At 51.4% G+C, this 19,691-nt stretch overlaps 1 protein-coding gene across 2 annotated transcripts in view; it reads right to left on the reverse strand.

The window, feature by feature from the left end:
* LOC146829699 (sestrin-3-like) overlaps positions 1 to 19,691 on the reverse strand; it is a 220,848-nt gene that overhangs the window by 150,982 nt on the left and 50,175 nt on the right. For both annotated transcript variants that reach the window (XR_014962284.1, XM_085608411.1), the window contains exon 2: positions 5,475 to 5,678. Coding sequence is in view for 1 of the 2 variants with exons in the window: in XM_085608411.1 (XP_085464537.1) it covers positions 5,475 to 5,678 (204 nt within the window). In the remaining variant the exon portion in view is untranslated. The remainder of the gene's footprint in view (positions 1 to 5,474; positions 5,679 to 19,691) is intronic.

Here is a 19,691-nt window from a genome sequence, read left to right on the forward strand (position 1 = left end):
TCACTCCCAGCGGCACTAGGGCGGCCGGGTGCAACAAGAGTTAGGTCCAATGTTATCCTATGAGGGATAGGGGGGCCTTGGTTGGTGGCTGCTGACTAGCAGGCCACGCGGCTGTGGGAGCTGGGCTCCTGGTCACTTACTCAGGGCAAGTGGGGAAGTAGATAGGTGTAGAGGTTGCACTGCCAGGGCCACTCGGGCAGCTGGGTGCAGAGTACTTTTGAGCCTTCGGGCGCTCAATTGATTTCAATGGGAAATCTCCGGTTTAGAAAAAGACTGCAAGCTCGGGGACGAGGATTCTTCAGGTGCCACCACCACTTCGAGAGGTAAGTTGGGTAGTTGGATGATAGGTAGGTACCCCAGGATTGGGCACAGGGGGCCGTGGGGCGCCAGGTGCAGGGGTGCCTTTTGGTGTCGGGAAATCTTACCCTCTGTTGATCGCGGTTGGGGGGGCTCCTTGTTCTGAGGCTGCAGGCTTCTTCAGGAGTGTCGAGGGAGGTCCTTGGGTGCCGGACTCTGGGTCACAGTCGCCGTGGGGTCGTCCTCGGGGTCTTTGTTCACTCCGGCACAGGCCAGGCTTGGCTGGTGCAGAGTGTGCTGGGTTCGCGGTTCCGGGCTACTGCCAGGTATTGGAAGTAGATTTTGAGTAGAGTCTCTACTCATGGGAGTCCCAGGGGCTTAGAGCCAAAAGGTAGCCAGGTCCTCCGGGGTTTGTGAGGTTGCTGGCCACAAGAGATGCGGGGTTGGAGCAGGAGCAGGTTCGAGGGTCGACAGGTCGGTAGGGCTGGGGCCAAAGCAGTTTGTGTCTTCCTCTTCTTAGCAGCTGCTGGGCAGGTCTTGTTTCTTCTAGCTCTTCTTTGGATTTTGGAATCTGGAATCTGGGGAAGGAAGGTTCAGGGTGCCCCTAAATACTAGATTTAGGGGCGTTACAGGTAAGTGAAGGGCAGGGACCAATGGGTCCCTGTCCTGGGGTGGGTACACCCCCTATCTTGCCTCTCTCCTGTGGGAGGGGGGCAGTAGCCTAGTCCTGATAGGGTAGGGCTTCCCATCTTCAAGATGGCGAGAGCCCGGAGATATGCTTCACTTCGCCTCCCCCACCTGAGGGGTGGGGTTGGCAGGCTGGCACATCCCCTGTCCTTATTTGGGGTTTCCGGCCAAGCTTCCCGCCAACAGAGGGCCCAGGTTACCAACCAGATGCCTGTCAGAGTAGGGACATATTAAGTTACATTTAGGATGGAATTGGAAAGTTATTTTTCCATTAAATCTGCCTCCAACAGTCATTCTCCATACGAGCAGAGTTTCTTCAAGGAAGCGGTTTCCTATGCTGCTGGAAGTAGAGTCCTATGTGGTCTCCGATCAGGTGTAAAGTGCTCTTGTCACTGGGGCTGAATGCTCAACAACTGACACCAAAGGTTCCAGGGAAAAGGTTATCAGTCCTGTAGTTGGAACATCTGAACTTGATGGTGGGAACAAAGCATCAGATATGGAGTCCGGGGTTTGGTGCATTGTGGACTAAGAGCGGAATCACAATATATTTTGTGACTCAAAAACCTCTACAAAGTAAAACAACCTGCAAACATCTGTGCCCAACACTAGACGGCAAAAGTATGCAGAGCATTTACACCAGCAGGAGCACATGCTATAAACACACACAGTGATGGTCACGTAGGTCTGTACTGTGGGCCCACGTGCTTCCCGTAGAGAGGTCATGCATTCTTGGGGAAGATTTAAATAGCTGAATTCTAGGACCTCAGGGGCCCGTGCCAATACACATTACCCACTGAAAAATGACTTTGAAGAAAAACAACTTGCAAGCGTCCGAACCCAACACTAGATGGCAGAAGTATGCAGAGTATGTGGATCTCTACAGCCACACATGCTTTGAACATAGTTTTAAATACAGATTTTCTTTCTAGAAGTTCGGAGGTGTGCAGAAAATCAAACTACAGTCTCTGTTGCTTCCTACTTCTGCTGTGGAAAACGTCTCTAGTTAGTGGAGGCTAAATGTTTTGTTAGTCAGTGCCAGGGTCCCAAGTGCTGTATCGCACCTGGTCAGTGACAAAAGCACATGGAACTAAAGGTCACATCTCACCTGGTCATCAACTCAGTATACGGAGCAATATCGATACTTCCTGCAGGAGCTGCCGCTTGAAAGGTTTTCTGGATGGTTTTTGTGCCGCGCCAATGCATTTCTCTTTGTGTCTTCTCTGTGACAACCACTAGATCACCAGATTTCCCAGTCCGGGTTGTTTGGGGCCATGAACACTGTAACCACTTCTGTAGAGGGCTCATGTACAACCTTGAATGCAGTTTCATAGCAATGCATCCGGCCATTGTTCTCCTCACAGTCAGAGACCATCCCTTCTAGCGAAGGAGAGCTTCTTCTGTCAGTGTTCTTAGGCAGATTGGAAAACCTTTTGGAGTTTGGCCTTGCCCCTAAGAATGTCTTTTCTCTTTGTAGCATCAGTGATGACGTCTCCGCGTGTAGGGAGAACCCCATTTGTGCTCTTCTGGAACTGCTCGACGATCTTGCCTTTACTAGTCCGTCATCTAAATAAAGGTAGACAACATCCCTGTGCACTGCTACTACATGGAGGCACTTTTTGAATACACTTGGTGCAGACTTGATACCCCCCTGAACTGATAATGCACCAGGTCAACGGTGAACCTCAGGCGTTTCGTGTGTTTGTTGCTCATCGACACACATAGGCAGGCATCCTTGAGACCTAGGATGGCCATGTACGGTACACTTCCAGGGAGCTATTGGGACTTACCCCGAGCACGCCACTGAGTGCCCCCACACATGAGGCAGGCATCCTTGAGATCTAGGATGGCCATGTACGGTACACTTCCAGGGAGCTATTGGGACTTACCCCGAGCACGCCACTGAGTGCCCCCACACATGAGGTTTCATTCTGTGGAAGGTGTGGGTTTGCACCTCGTGCCTCGGTAGCATGTAATGCTGGAAAGAGGGAGCCTGTGCAGCCCCCTCAGGCGGCACGCTTCTATTCTCTTTCTGGCATTCACTAGTTAAACACAAGTTGGAAAGGTTTGATCATTTGACTGACTATTCACCTGAGACAATGTTTCTATCAGAGACAGGGCTAGCTGAAATCTCGGCACCCAACATATCAACAGCGATCCCCCAAGGATAGGATATTGTTAGGGCGGACAGGCAAGCACAAAGGGGGCGGGTGGAATCGCAATCATTTTTAAAGAGGCCATTCTCTGTACATGTACGGAAGCTGAAATTGCAGGTAGTGAGGCAGCTTCCTTCTCTTGCCCCCTCCATCTACTTCACCTTGGCTGGGCTTTTGATGCATTGCCCTCTGGGACAGGCTAGTAGCTCCATAGCTTCTTTGGCAGATATACTGCCATCTCTCGCTTTACACTGCTCGAACTTTACAGTTAATGGGGTCTTAACCTCCATTGTGAGGAGGCTGCATTACCGGTGGGAGCCCTCCAGTTAGTCCAGCTAGTTAGTGCTCCTACACAAGCTGGGACACACGTCAGACCCAATTTTTTCAAACATAATCAGTTTAGTAGTAGATTCTCTCCTCCCTCTTCCTTGGTCAGACCACTTTGTCATACCTTTTTAGATCTCTATGACCACACGAGCAGCTGCATTTAACTCTAGTCAGTCGCTCTAGATACGGATATTGTATTGTATTGTAATAGCATTTATATTAAGCTTACTACCCCTGACGAGGCGTCAGTGGTTTTTCGTCGAGTAGTATGCTACTCCGGAACCCATAACGGATTAGTGGTGAATTAGTATAGTGAAATATGAAATCGATTTGAGTGGTGGTGGATATTAGTCAGTTATTTGGATTGAGAAGGATAGCGACAGATAAAAGAAGGAAAAATGTTTGCATTTATATAGTGCTTGGTTGCCCCTGATGGGGGGTTGAAGCACTTTTTGGGTGAGTAGCACGCTACTCCAGAACCCATAAAGGATTAGTGGTTAATTAGTATAGTGAAATATGAAAATAAAAACAGAAAAAGACCAGCATGCACACTCAGATGGGCGAGGCAGATGTAACAGAGTGTGAGATGCCTTGACGACAGTGTGACAAACATGGTCCACCCCCTTGGTCTATCCAAGGTAGTAAGGGCTACCACTGCAAAGAGGAAAAACCAAAAGGGGATTTTCCTGTCAAGTCGGTGTGTTGTAAATACAATCCACACACACCATCCCTGCACGCGTAAGGGCATGCGGGTAAGTGGGACTCACCCCTACTTGTTTTCTTCATACTTTGGCCAACTGGTGTCAACACCGAAATTGTACCCTTCTCTCAGAGGCGCTGCAGGATAAAGTCTGTGGACTGCACATCGGCTGGGTCACCAGTACACCAAAAGGCCCAGATTTGTCTCCTCCAACGACGAGCAGATCTTGTTCGCCGAAGATGTCAGTTGACTGCATCTTTAGGTGCGCCCAGCGTTTTCCCTTCTGCACCTCAAGGTGCTTTTGCAGCTAAATGCAATGTAGAAGGTGAACTCTTTGCGACAGGTCGAGAGGCAGAGGTTGCATACACCGTGCTGGTCAGCCCAAGGATACTTGGCATTGCACTGCCAGCAGAATCAGAAGGGTGTTCGTTCCATCATGATCTTTCTGTCAGCATTCTCGTGAAGTGTGTTTTTTACCAAGCTCGAAAAGGACTCGCCTGAGTTTTGGCCCTTAGCACTATGTACCTGCACTTCAATCGGACACAGTTAGTCGAAGAGTTGGCAAACCATGAGCAGTGATTGTTGTCCAGTCAGTGTTGAGAATAAAGAAAAGTAAAGCCCAAGAAAGCCACTGAGAAAGTGTCTAACTCAGAGCAGGTACAGAACACGTTTGAACCCAATGGTGGGAAAAACAAACAATCTAGAGAGAAGTAGGTGACCATGTGCATTGTGGACTAAGGGGTGTGGGGAGTCTACCTCAATCCTGTGACTCAAACATAACAAATTGTAGTGCCCGAGCCCAACACTAGATGGGAGTACACAAAGCATGTGTATCTACAGCCACATATGCTACAAACATACCGTTTAATAATCTAAAGATTATTTTCCTCATGGTTCAATGGAAAGCTACTTCACGGGTGTGGCAAATTCAATATGCAAGTACAAAGCTAACTTGGTGGTTTACAAGTCTGCTGTGACCCCAGTGTGACAGTTACATTGAGACAGTAAAAAACAGAGGTATATTGTAAATTAAGAAAAGTACAAGCAGCAAGCAGCAAGCAGTCTACTGTTGTCCCCGTGGAGTCCCCCGCTTGCACGCTTCTTGCTTTTGGCGATTGTGGAGGCAGGGTTGGGAAACTAAGGACTTACACAGATTTTCAAGAGCTTCAGTGCAAACTAGTGTCAGAGATGAGGAGACGGAGTGCTCTCACGCCACAGGTGCTACACCGCTATTTAATTTATCGCACAAAACAGACATAGGTGGACAATAACCCTATACAAGCAGAGCAGAGGGAATGCTGGGAGTTTACCATGATAGCAATGTAGTGCCTGCAGTCGAAGGGGAGTGGTCCATCCATGTGAAGGAGGTAGTGCTGCATTTTCAGGAAGCTGTCCAGGTATTGGGGGTGGTACCCCATCTGTTGAGTCACAGCATCCAGTCTTCCCCGGCTGGCCAATGCCTTCACCAACAGGTACTGAGGACGCTCGTTCTCGTTGTTAGATTTTTTCACTACCTAGGATGGAGGAAAAACAACATATACAGTGGTCTTGGAGAAGCATTCCCATGCATCGATAAAGAAGCACCACAGTAAATACCAAAGCGGAATCTACATAACCAAGGATTGTGCTATGCCTAGTAAATGCAATAGGAACCCAGAGGGGTTCTGTTGGTGTAACTGCACTCAGAAGTGTGAGCATCTTCCAGCAGTTCCCTGTTAAGTGCTTTCCGTCCCCAGCAGTGACTTACAGAACCCAGCAGTGTGCGTTTCCTCCAACAGTGCCCCTGAATGTGCATCTAGACCCCCAGCAGTGTAGACTTCCTCCTGCAGTGCGGTGTAAGGCCTGTAGGGCCCCAGAAGGGCTTGGTTGGTGGTACAGGACCCAGCAGCGGGCACTTTCTCCTGCTCTGCCTGGTAAGCACAGCAGGACCCAGGCAGTGCCCTAATGGAGTGATAGGACCAGCAGTGTGAGCATCTTGTATAAGAGCCCTGTAGGTGTAGACGGGACAGTGGCCTGTACATACAGTATGAACCCAGCAGTGTCCTGTAAGTCCAACAGCTTTCCCTTTTTTTAACTAAAAGCTTGCAATGAGTCACACACATTTGGACTGGGAGTAATGCTCTCACCAGACATTGCAGCTGACAGCCAGCATGGGTCGCGCACTTGGACAGTAAAGGACAGGGGCACCTGGGGAGAGGGGTGGCACAGCTCCAGCTCGTGCCAGTCTTGCACCCCTGACTGGAGACGTGACTGCACCCTGCTGCCTAGGGAATCTTAGGCCCTGGCGGAAAGCACAAGCTCAGCACATTCTAACATGCACAGCTTTCCAAGATATGTGTGGACACTAACTGTGCTGGAGGTTGGCCCCAGGACCAAGAATACTTGCCTGCAGCCGGGGACAGGCTAAAAATAGAGCAAACTTAATACAGAGAGCAAGACAGGGCAGGACTGGACAGAAGGCGGCATGTGGGACCGGCCAGACAATGTTGGCTTCTTGCTAATATACCGCTTGACAGCAGTGAACTGCAGCTCTGGGGCTCTGTACAAAGAAAGGATTATTTACTCAGGTCAAGGAGAGGCAAGTCAAATCGAAGATTTCACTGTGCTGATTAAAACAGGCAGTTGGAATAAAAATTATAAAAAACTATTTAAAATCATCAGTAACAAAACAAAAACTACACATTCCCGACTCTACTGTATTGCTCCTTCAATTGTTTAATACATGTGGAATAAAACATTTCAATTAAAGAATTTGAAATACCAGGCACTTGACATGAATCCAGTAATTTGTTTTACTGTTATATACACTTGATATTCCACACTTTATAAAAAAAAAAAAAAAGTTTGCACGTAACATTTGTATTGCAAAAAAGTAGTATTGGGTGCCAAGATAAAAATAAGCATTTGCAATGCAAAAGGTCTCGCATTAACACGAGTTTAAGCTATTGGCATTGTAAAAGACAATGCCTTTTATTTATGCTTTAAAAACCAAAATATAAATTAAAGGCATTGTCATATACAATAGCTCAAACTCGCGTAAATGCAAGACCTATTGCATTGCAAAGGCTTCTTTTCACTCCCTAAGACTGCCCTTAAGCCCCGCCACATCATGCGAGGGAGGAAGGGTGCCAAAAGAGGAGGACTGGCTGAGGGAAGAGAGTGGTTAGCGAAGAAGCCGAAGCTTCTCATGGTTCAGTGCGGCTTCCCTGAAGCGGGCGCGGCGCTTATTATGAAAGTTTAGAAAAAGAAATTTAAAAAAAGAAGAAGAGCACAGCACCTGCTTTGGGAGACCGCGCTCCGTATTAAAGTTTTTTTTAAACCGAGCACAGTGTCCCTGAAGCAGGCGCCGTGCTCACCTTGAAGATACAATAAAATGCAGCCGCCATTGTCCCCATTGTTAATAAATAAAATAGTGCTCACCCACTTATAATGAAGACCGTGTAACAAGCCAAGTAAAAGGGCCCGTCGTTATGGGCGGTAACATATGCAGACAAGGGTACCAAGGAGGGACTAACAAGCCTTTTTATAAATCCAAAGCCAGTATTTAAGAAGTACAATGACACAAGCTAATGACAAATATGGGCGGAGAGTGGGCGGGGCTTCCACTGCATACTCTATTACAGCATGCCTTGCAGAGCGAGCAGTGCATGCGCGCTGCTGCTAGCCTCGACCTAACAAGCATCTGAAAAGCCAAAAGATCTCGTGTTGGCTATCAGCCTTATGCTGTGTTACTGCTTGCTGTGTTTAGTCTTTTCAAAACTTCATTCGTTGTTAGAAAAGCTCCCGGAAACTCATAAAAAAAAAAAAGAAAAAAAACTTTTTTTAGGTCGACAAAAGCACTCGTTGCTATAGTAGTCCCTGACACTTAAGGGAACTAGTGTTTGTGTGGAAAGGCAGAAGGCCGCCACTCAGTGAAGTTAGGCAATGGCTGAGGTGGGCTGGATCACTGTCCCATGCTGTATGTGGAGCGGTGGATGAAGTGGCAACTCCTTATTAGAAGTATCGCCTATATATAGCTTTAGTAAAATTTACAGGTCTTGGATAATGCCAGACCTAAAAAAAAAAGAAATAGATAAATACACAGTGTGTAGGTTAAACAGTCATTCCCATCAAAGCAAAAATTCCTTTTGCCACTCCACAAATTCAAAACTGTATCTGGGCTGAAGAAATACCTAAAGCATATCCAACGAGGGGTGGGTAGAATAAGGTCTTATGTGGGGCCCCATCGTTTTTCAGAGAGATTTCTCTCTCAAGGTGCGAATCAAATCTCATTAAGAGGGTCCATGGTATTCCTTTTATCGGACTATGAAGGATGACAGCCTGAGCCCGGAAGGCACACTCACATTCTCTCATTCTCTCTCCCTCTCTCTCTCTCTCATTCTCTCACCCTCACCGAGGTTCAGGGATATCCCAGGAGCTCAGAACTCAGGGGATAGAGGATGAAAAAACAGATTAAAAAAACGATAAAATATAAACAAAGCGGTCAAGAATAAGGCCTTTCTCACTCCGCACAGGAGGGGCAAGCTCTTGGCTCTGCTGTAGGCTCAGAAACAGGCATTCAGCTTCTGTCCGCAGTGTCCCGGGGAGCAGCTGAGGCCGTGCCATAGGAAAGGAGAGACCCTAGCTGTGTAGGGTTCACGTCAGGAAATGGAGGGCTTGGGGCGGCGGCAGAAGTGCAAAGGATGACGAGGCTTGTGATGCAAGGATGGATGGATGGAGGGCGGGAGGGAGGGGTGGATGGATTGTTGGTCCGAGGGAGGCATGGAAGGAGGGGTGGTCGTTGGATACACGGGCCTTTCATGCCTCATCTACGTTCCCCGATGCCCCAGGGACACCCAGGAGAGCTCAGGCCGAGCCTGGAGGGCTGTGTCACCGGATGCCAGGGGGCACCCAGGAGAGCTCTGGCCGAGCCTGGAGGGCTGTGTCCCCCGATTCCCCGGGGGCACCCAGGAGAGCCCTGTCCGAGCCTAGAGGACTGCTGACGACAGAGTGCAAGAGCGCCTTCTCACAACAGGAGGTGCACTCCCAAAGTGGAACTGGTGCCACCATAATCAGCCTTGGTCCTTAATATCTCTTTACTGGGTATTAATAACAGTTAAGAAACTTCACCCATGCAGAGTATTTGTTTAGGGTTGAATCCGTGGGGGGAGTTGCCAATGAAAATATCAGACAAAAAACAGAAGTGTTGTGTAGGTAAGTACCCCTTTTTGATATGGTCAACCCCACTTTCTGCCCAGTGGTATTGATGTTCTTGACTGGATGTGCACTGGGTCCCCATGTATTATGCCACCCAAAGGGACCCACCCCCTCCCCCCCCCAAAAAAACTGCATAAAGATTGCCACTGGAGGATGCGTGAAAGGGCGCTAGCCCTTCTGAAAACAAGGCATTGCACACTCCCTGTGTGCATTGCCCAAGTACACTCCATGTCTTAAATGCAAGTCACCCCTACAGCAGGCCTGCTAATGCAGGGTGCATTAAAATTAAGGCTCAGTGTTTTCAGTTTTTACAGATAAATACAGAAAAACATTTATTTTCCTGTATGTGTTTATATGTAAATGTGGATAAAAACGGGAATTAGTCTTTTTTTTTAGTGATTCTGAATACTATCAGTCATGACTGTCAAGCCAAGAGCGGTGTAGATTTACAGGTATGTAGTTAAAAAATAAAGAAATTATTGTTATGAGGATTTAACCCCAGTATATATGCAAAAGGTTGATACTAACATGTTCATATATGTGCATTGATTTATCATCTGTGGGACTTCATATTATTGAAATTGGTCATACATTCAGATAAGAGTTTACATTTATCGTTTAAATAAATGTGGAAATGTACTATTTTTGCTTCATTTGTTTTACAAAACCCAAAATAAAAATGGATAAATACAGATAAAATTTGTAAAAACAGATATATAGATAAATACAGATGGAAATGTCAAGAAAATAAATATCATAAAACCGGCAGCCCCAATTATAATACATGTGAGGGCACATCTGCATAAACAGGTATCCTGTGATGCCTAGTTCCATTACAAGTGTAACTATTCAAGGGGTTTGGCCAAAATACAGACAGCTAGAAAGGACCTAACAACATTGTTGTAATAGTTCCATTACTAGGGCATTGCAAGGGATCAGGAAGCCATCTTAAGGACATGTACTGGGCACTGGTTGTTGCGAGTTACCCAGCTACATAATGGCTTCACTGAAAATAATGGTATCCAGTATCCAATTTTCTGCGACATGTACCCACAGGGCACCTTAGAGGTGCTCCCTGAAACCCTACTAAGTGTGTTGGCTGATTGGTATCGTCCAGCCTGACACCACAGACAAGTTTGGGCTCTTAGAGGCCAGAAACAATGCCTGTTCCTGAGGAAGGTGGTAACACCTTCTCCAGCAGGGGAATGCTACTGCCTGCCCTGAGGCCCAACTGGCACCAGAGAAGGCAGAAAATTTGATAGTCATGTGTTGCACTTTAAGGCTAGGCACAACTCTAAGGTGGGCCACCTGAAGTTAACAGCCAAGAAAGGTTTCACCATTTTGGATTTGGTGAAACTAGGCTCTTTGGGCCAGGATTATGCCCACTATCCACATATAGTGGTCATATAGGGGGGTGTAGTCACCCCAGGGGTAAGCAGCCCATTGGCTACTATCCTACACTCCCCTAAAAACACCCGTAGATTCAGTATTTAGGGGTCCCCCTGGCACCAGGAAATCAGATTAGTCTGCCTGGGAACCAAAGGAAGAAAAAGAAGATCAGTGACTGCAAGAACTAAAGACTTACCCTGAACTTGGTGCCAAATCCTGCCTTGCTGCTGGAACCTCGACAATTGCACTGACCCAGCTCGTCCAAATGTTGTGCATCCTCCTAAGTCTGTGGAGGACTGTCCAGCACTTGGCCAACCACAGAGCATCTACCTTGGGTGGTGGAGCCATCCCCCTGCATCTGCAGGCACCGAGTGCACTTGCCCAGTTCTTTGTTTTGCTGGCCATCAGGCCCACTGAGGAAGCATCTCGCCTGGAGGAGGTTGCCAAGGTTCAAATAGATCAGCCCCATCTCTCCAGCGAGTTTCGAGACACTAGACCCTTACTAGTGCACCAATACACTGGATACCAGAGCATTTGGGGCAACCAAGGCTTGTAGAGTGTCCAGCCTGGACACCACCGCTGCCAGCACAGAGCTGCTGTCGAGGGACTTCAGGACCAACAAGGCCTTCACAGAGAGTGGCCCAGCTGTCTTGTTTTCTTTCCCTCCTCAGTGCCACCCAAGAACCATGAGAGCCTTCAACAAAAATGGCCAGCCAGGCAAACCCCTCTGCACTGGAGCATCACAGCCTGGGTTAACAGAAACCGACTGCTTCTCTTGCCCCAAAGACCATCACAAGCCAAGCCCCCCCCCCCCCCCTTAGGGTTCTGCCAGACTTGTCCTCAAGCCCCCTCAGCGGCTTCTGTTGGTTTGGGAGGTCCTTTTAAACTTTAACCGTGCTCTAGACAACTATTGCAACCTGCACCTTTGCACCCGAACACACCATGGCAGGTAAACTCAAACTCCTGTAGGTACTTTGAACCTTGGGCCCCAAGCACCTCAAGTCCTAAAGGGCACCTTCTACAACCGCTTGCAAAGGTTCATGCCTCAAATCGGACAGCTCTGCTATTTTTACGTTGTTTTCCTGTAAACAAATGATAACGTCTTAAGTACTTACCTGATCTTGGTATCAAAACTATATAAATAGTCTATGTTATTTTCTAAATTGGTCTTGGATACCTTTTTGAGTGTGTGTCTCGGTTATTGACTGTGTGTGTACAACAAATGCTTAACATTCCCCTCCGATAGGCCTAAGCTGCTCAACCACACTACCACCAATAGAGCACATGGGATTATTTAAGTAAGCCCCTGTAAACCAATAAGGGTCGCCTGGATTTTTTGTATGGTGTATCCCTACATTGGTTTACTACGTAAAAAGCCAGCTTCCTACATGTTGCAGTTCTCCTTTAAAGGACAGGCAGCGCACTAGTGTCCTTCTCTCAAAAAAGGCAGTGGCTAAGGCTCCAGCCAGAGAAGGCGCCCCTGCGGTCCACCCCGGTGTACAGAAAGAGGGGTGTTAACGTGAGAACAGTGTCCCTCCCCCGCTCATAGATGGGCAATTAGAGCAAGCTGCAAGTGTACAGACAGTGGGGTGTTAATGCAAGAACAGTGTCCCGCCCCCACTCCCAGATGGGCATTAGAGCAAGCATCCAGAGCCAGGCAGAGGGGGGCCCGGATGCCACAAATCCTGGTGGACAGGAGGGTGCTTCAGTAAGGTTCTGCATCTGTCCCAGAGACCAGAAAAGGGTTCAATTCCCGCCTGACCCATGGTCTTCGGTTCTTTGAGGTTACTCACCAGCATAAGGTGTGCACCTGAAGCTCCCAACGATTCACATACTGGTGACTTACACCACCTAGTGCCAGGCACAGAAGTCCTCTGCCCTGCCTAGTGAAGCCTGGCAGCTGTGGGTATGCTCCCCTTCGGTGACCATGTGGAGCCTCTTTTACCAACTTTCAGGCAGCAGCGCTGGGTGTCAGACCTTTCCTCTACACCTTCTTAAAACATAACTCGGGGGCACTAAAGGTCCCATTCATGAAAGGTGATCCCTGGTGTGGATTCACCACTTCTCTGCCACTCCGGAGGTCTGGAGTGATTGGGGCTTTCAACCTTGGTTCCCACCTCTCCAGCTGGAGGTGGACGACCCGATTATGGATAGGTTGAATCCTCATTCTAGCAGCTGCTGCTCCAGGTTCTCACCGATGAAACCTCATTCTAGCATGTGCTGCTTCAGGGTCTCACTGCATGAGTCCTCATTCTAGAAGCTGCTACTCCGTGGTCTCACCAGATGAATCCTCATTCTAGAGGCTGCTGCTCTGGGGTCTCACCGGATGAATCTTCCTTCTAGTGGCTGCTGCTTTGGGGTCTCAAAGGATGAGTCCTCGTTCTAGCAGCTGCTGCTCCGTGGTCTCACCGGATGAAGCCTCATTCTAGCATGTGCTGCTTCAGGGTCTCACTTGAGTTCTCATTCTAGAAGCTGCTGCTCCAGGGTGTCACTGGATGAATCCTCATTCTAGCGGCTGCTACTCTGGTATCTCACTGGATGACTCCTCTCTCTAGCGGCTGCTCCTATGGGGTGTCACCAGATCAGTCCTCATACTAGCGGCTGCTGCTCCGGGGTTTCACATTATAAATCCTCATTCTTGCAGCTGCTGGCTGCTCTGGGGTCTAACGGGATGACACTGTAGTAGCTACTCCATTACCCAGGGTGATTGGTTAACTAGGACTCCTCGAGATTCAGCTACCTGAGCAGGCGTCGCCATCACCAGAATATCTTGGCAGAAAGCAGTGGTCCTCAAAATACAGGCCCATAGCCCTGACAGTGTCTAACGTATACCTAGGGATTAGTACTAGTTCTCACTTAAAAACCCAGAACTGCACTCCCACCGAGGGACAGGTGACTGACACGGAATGACCTCTTAGGGAGTCTGGTGAAGAAACCCTGGGGACCTTCCACATCTCTACCTGCAGGGTGGATTGCACCAGCTGGGATGCCTTGTATTCTATAGGAATAGATCAACAATCATTGCTAAGTCTTTAAGGGGCAAGATACATACTTTCTTACATCACATGTAACTGCTCTCTCTCTTTCTCAATGGCTCCTCTAATCCAGCCACTATAAAAGAACCCTAATTCTTCCAGTCATAACTTGGCTCCCTAGGAGAGATCCCTCAGTCGGGTAAAACTGGCTGTAGGGTTGAAAACATAGCACTTCGTGGCAGGGAGCTGGAAACACTGGTAGGGTAGCAGCTTTGTCCCATTATATCCTAGGGCCTACTTTTTTAGATCTGGGTCTACTGCGTATAATGGTATATTTCTAGAATTAAGTCCTTTTCCTCAACAATGTTAAGAAACACTGGAATCTTCATGTTATTAACTAAACTTTAAAGAGTACAATTGGTTGGGTGTCAAACTCTACACTTCAGCTGGCCCCCTCTAGGATCCCTCACTGCTTTAGAAGGTCCCGGCACCAGTTGGCCTCTACCCAGAACAAGGTTTCTGGCCATTTTCTAAATACTGCAGGACATTCCGTGCAACCACACTGCATAGGTCTAAGAACAGAGAATGACTCTTAGCATTCACCCATCTTCACTACTCAGATTTTGAAATGCTCGCTTGCGACAAGGAACCACTACGCAACACTAAGGTTATAAGATATGACCAGTCTATATTTTTCGGCCCTCATAAGGAGTTGATGGCTGTAAAGAACATGGGGAAGGGGACGACAGAGTCTCTTCAAAGGTGGACCTCAGAATGAGAACAAGGGTCAATAAATGACAAATGTTAAACTAGGATCTATAGGGTCGAGGGTGTGTGGTATAGTCCATTTAAATGTTTCAAATACCTTGTTTCAAAATAAGAAACAGGGCCTTTGATTGTGTGTAAGCAGATGCACGAACTCACCACAATGCACAGAGAGACAGGGGTGTGAATGGACCTCTGGACCTATCGAGGTGTCAAAGCAGAAGTATTTACAAGGCACAGGCACCTACTTCAGGGTCTTTAGTGCTAGAAGGCCATTTTTTAAGAAAAGCACCCAAACTGAGCTCAATCTGCCTAATATTAGGACTCCCAGAAGCCGAGGTATGAGCAGAAGCAGCAGCTCACACTTCATTGAGGGACATCATTCTAAACTTTACCGACAGCATCAAACTCTCAAAGCCAACAGGCCTCGCCTATGCAAGAGTTATTTGCTTTGCTAATGGTTTTTAGCCATGTTGTACAGCAAGGTGGCTAAACGTTAGTGAAGCTGAGCAAAGGGGCAGAGAGCGGCAGGGAGCAGAGCGGCAGGGAGCAAAGGGGCAGAGAGCGGCAGGGAGCAGAGCGGCAGGGAGCACCAGGGAGCGGAGCGCGGAGCGCAGAGCGGCAGGGAGCACCAGGGAGCGGAGAGCGGAGCGCAGAGCGGCAGGGAGCACCAGGGAGCGGAGAGCGGAGCGCAGAGCGGCAGGGAGCACCAGGGAGCGGAGAGCGGAGCGCAGAGCGGCAGGGAGCACCAGGGAGCGGAGAGCGGAGCGCAGAGCGGCAGGGAGCACCAGGGAGCGGAGAGCGGAGCGCAGAGCGGCAGGGAGCACCAGGGAGCGGAGAGCGGAGCGCAGAGCGGCAGGGAGCACCAGGGAGCGGAGAGCGGAGCGCAGAGCGGCAGGGAGCACCAGGGAGCGGAGAGCGGAGCGCAGAGCGGCAGGGAGCACCAGGGAGCGGAGAGCGGAGCGCAGAGTGGCACGGCAGGGAGCGGAGCGCAGCAGAGCGGCAGGGAGCGGAGCAGCAGGGAGCGCAGCAGAGCGGCAGGGAGCGGAGCGGCAGGGAGCGGAGCGGCAGGGAGCGCAGCAGAGCGGCAGGGAGCGGAGCGGCAGGGAGCGCAGCAGAGCGGCAGGGAGCGGAGCGGCAGGGAGCGCAGCGGAGCGGCAGGGAGCGCAGCAGAGCGGCAGGGAGCGGAGCGGCAGGGAGCGCAGCAGAGCGGCAGGGAGCGGAGCGGCAGGGAGCGCAGCAGAGCGGCAGGGAGCGGAGCGGCAGGGAGCGCAGCAGAGCGGCAGGGAGCGGAGCGGCAGGGAGCGCAGCAGAGCGGCAGGGAGCGGAGCGGCAGGGAGCGCAGCAGAGCGGCAGGGAGCGGAGCGGCAGGGAGCGCAGCAGAGCGGCAGGGAGCGGAGCGGCAGGGAGCGCAGCAGAGCGGCAGGGAGCGGAGCGGCAGGGAGCGCAGCAGAGCGGCAGGGAGCGGAGCGGCAGGGAGCGCAGCAGAGCGGCAGGGAGCGGAGCGGCAGGGAGCGCAGCAGAGCGGCAGCAGAGCGGCAGGGAGCGCAGCAGAGCGGCAGGGAGCGCAGCAGAGCGGCAGGGAGCGCAGCAGAGCGGCAGGGAGCGCAGCAGAGCGGCAGGGAGCGCAGCAGAGCGGCAGGGAGCGCAGCAGAGCGGCAGGGAGCGCAGCAGAGCGGCAGGGAGCGCAGCAGAGCGGCAGGGAGCGGAGCGGCAGGGAGCGCAGCAGAGCGGCAGGGAGCGGAGCGGCAGGGAGCGCAGCAGAGCGGCAGGGAGCGGAGCGGCAGGGAGCGCAGCAGAGCGGCAGGGAGCGGAGCGGCAGGGAGCGCAGCAGAGCGGCAGGGAGCGGAGCGGCAGGGAGCGCAGCAGAGCGGCAGGGAGCGGAGCGGCAGGGAGCGCAGCAGAGCGGCAGGGAGCGGAGCGGCAGGGAGCGCAGCAGAGCGGCAGGGAGCGGAGCGGCAGGGAGCGCAGCAGAGCGGCAGGGAGCGGATTGGCAGGGAGCGCAGCAGAGCGGCAGGGAGCGGAGCGGCAGGGAGCGCAGCAGAGCGGCAGAGCGGAGCGGCAGGGAGCGGAGCGCAGAGCGGCAGGGAGCGGAGCGCAGAGCGGCAGGGAGCGGAGCGCAGAGCGGCAGGGAGCGGAGCGCAGAGCGGCAGGGAGCGGAGCGCAGAGCGGCAGGGAGCGGAGCGCAGAGCGGCAGGGAGCGGAGCGCAGAGCGGCAGGGAGCGGAGCGCAGAGCGGCAGGGAGCGGAGCGCAGAGCGGCAGGGAGCGGAGCGCAGAGCGGCAGGGAGCGGAGCGCAGAGCGGCAGGGAGCAGAGCAGAGCGGCAGGGAGCAGAGCAGAGCGGCAGGGAGCAGAGCAGAGCGGCAGGGAGCAGAGCAGAGCGGCAGGGAGCAGAGCAGAGCGGCAGGGAGCAGAGCAGAGCGGCAGGGAGCAGAGCAGAGCGGCAGGGAGCAGAGCAGAGCGGCAGGGAGCAGAGCAGAGCGGCAGGGAGCAGAGCAGAGCGGCAGGGAGCAGAGCAGAGCGGCAGGGAGCAGAGCGGCAGGGAGCAGAGCAGAGCGGCAGGGAGCAGAGCAGAGCGGCAGGGAGCAGAGCAGAGCGGCAGGGAGCAGAGCAGAGCGGCAGGGAGCAGAGCAGAGCGGCAGGGAGCAGAGCAGAGCGGCAGGGAGCGGAGCAGAGCGGAGAAGAGCGGCAGGGAGCAGAGCGGCAGGGAGCAGAGAAGAGCGGATCGACGTAAAATTGTGGAGCGGCGTAGCGTAAACTGGAGTTAGTAGACTGGCGCAGAGTGGAGTAAAGTAGAGTGTCCGAGGGGAGAAGCATAAGGGTAGGAGCATAGAGGGGAGGAGCATAGAGGGGAGGACCAGAGAAGAAAGATGGGGAGGAGGAGAGGAGCATAGAGGGGAGTGGAATAATGTGGAGTGGTATCGAACAAAACACAAGGGAAACCCTACTCACAAAGAACCAGGGTAAGTACTGTATGCCAAAAAACAAAGGTTCTTGTGGAAACAATAGTGTGCTATATTGATACTACAATGCACAATGGCAATAACAATGGGTCACGTGGATTTCAGACAGAAAGGAGGCCGAGTACACTGTGATTGAGTATTTAGTTAATATCAAATTTTCAAAAACAAATTTAGATATATACAACAAGTAGTGCTTAGTGTACCCAGTGTACAATGGAACCAAAAAACGGACTAGTGACATGTGTGACATTTACAGCTTGGTTTCCATCATTCAGAAAACGACCATTTACAACTCTAACAATATTTTCAGACACTGTACTCCGTAAACAGTGCTGACACCAGGGCTGCAGTGTATCGGGCTACGGCCCCCATTAAATAGCAAGGTTTTTCCCCCGCAGTGAACTTAGGCTGACACCCAGCTCTCCCACATAAAGCATATTCCTGCCAATTGAGCTTGTGCCCACATGGCAACTATAGCACGCCGTAGTATACTATATTCTGAGCGGCAGGGCATATCTCCGACATTGATCCCTACATGGATAGCCAAGGGGAAGAGGAGGACCCTCCTGAGGGACGATGAGTTTTATGATGCGGTGGACGCATCAATTTACAGGGCCGTTTCTGAAGCTATGGGCCCTCTGCAAGAGCGCCTTTCATGCCAGATCGCACAGGTTTGTGACAAGTGTCAGGGATCACCCCGGGTACCGCAACCCCAGTGCTGCCTAATGACCCCTCCCCACAACATACAGCCGCCGCCAGCGAAGCGCCCCAACAATGCGGTAGTAGATCTGGTCGCTTTCGCTAGGATTAAACAGGTCTTCTTTGCCAGCACTGTTCCCATAGCGCTCCCTACGGATGGGGATCACAGAGACACATATTATGACGCAGGCCCATCCCGTCCCTGGCTCCCCTCATCTCAACCACCAACTAGGGCCTATGTGGGGACATGCTGGAACCGGACGAGATCCTTCACCCGAGGTCTTTAGTATGGGCTCCGTCAGACAAGGTCGCACAATACGTGGCGAGCCGCATTCGGAAGCCTCTTGAGAAGGACTCTTGCAATTGCCTCAGGGCGGAATGTTCTGCCCATCCTTGGAGGCTAAGGTGGCCCTAACACCCAAGATCGACCCACGAATGGCCACCTTCTTACAGAAGTTTAAGGATCCTAAGAAGGGGATCGACCGGTCTTGGCAAGCGTGCCAGGACAAGCTGCTGGACACTCTGGGCCCACTTACAAAGATCCTAGATAAGGCAGAGGAGGTGAAAGCTTCGGGCGACCTCATCGCCTCAGATACCCTGTCCTCATGGGCACAACGCGCTGTGGTTTTCTTGGTCAACGCAAACTGAGCCTTGTCTACTGAACGGCGCAGGTCCTTGCTGATCAAGGTGGACCCCAAACTTGGTGATCTGACAGACTCTGAAGCGAGTGCAGTGGCGCAAGGCGGCCTATTTTGGAAACCCTTCATTAAAGAATTCGGGAAGTTCATGAACACCTTTACCTCCCTAGATAAGGCCCAATCGTCTATTTTATTAAAAAGGTGTTTCACTCCCGGGGTTTCCGCAGGCCGGTTGAGGAAGGGGTCGCTCGACCAGCTGCCCAAATCAATATACTCCCAGAGGACAAGACTCCCACCAAGGCCAATACCAGGACCAGGACCAGGCAAGATTTGGGAATTTCTATCCCATCAGAGGACGGTGTGGCAGGCACAGAGGGGCCAGAGGAGCCGGCACCTCCAACAATTCTGGTGAGTGTCAAACCTACTTCCCTTCTAAAGGTAGGGGGCCTCTGGCAATTTATTTCCGAGCTTGGACTTCCATCACAGAGGACGCCTGGGTTCTCCAGAAAATTCAGGGTTTCCGGATAGAGTTCTATGGAAATCCCACCCAGCCCATACCCCAATGGACCATCTGCAGCGGATTCTGCGCTGGTAGACCAGGAAGTGCTGTCTCTCCTAGCCAACAGAGACATTTCTCAAACCCTTCCCCACCGCAGGGGGTTTATCAGCAATCTCTTCTTGGTGGACAAGGAGGACAATGGTCAGCGCCCGGTCATCAATCTGCGCGAATTCAATGCGTGGCTGATTTATCGTCACTTCAAAATGGAGGGTATTCACCTTCTCCGGGATATCCTGAGACGACGGGAGTGGATGGCGCGTCTGGATCTCAAGGACGCCTACCTCTCAGTTTCTATCTCCCCTCCCCCCTCGCAGGAGGTTCCTACAGTTCTCCTCGGTGGGCA

Source organism: Triturus cristatus, chromosome 5_2, assembly GCF_964204655.1.
Source record: "Triturus cristatus chromosome 5_2, aTriCri1.1, whole genome shotgun sequence".
Taxonomy (NCBI): domain Eukaryota; kingdom Metazoa; phylum Chordata; class Amphibia; order Caudata; family Salamandridae; genus Triturus; species Triturus cristatus.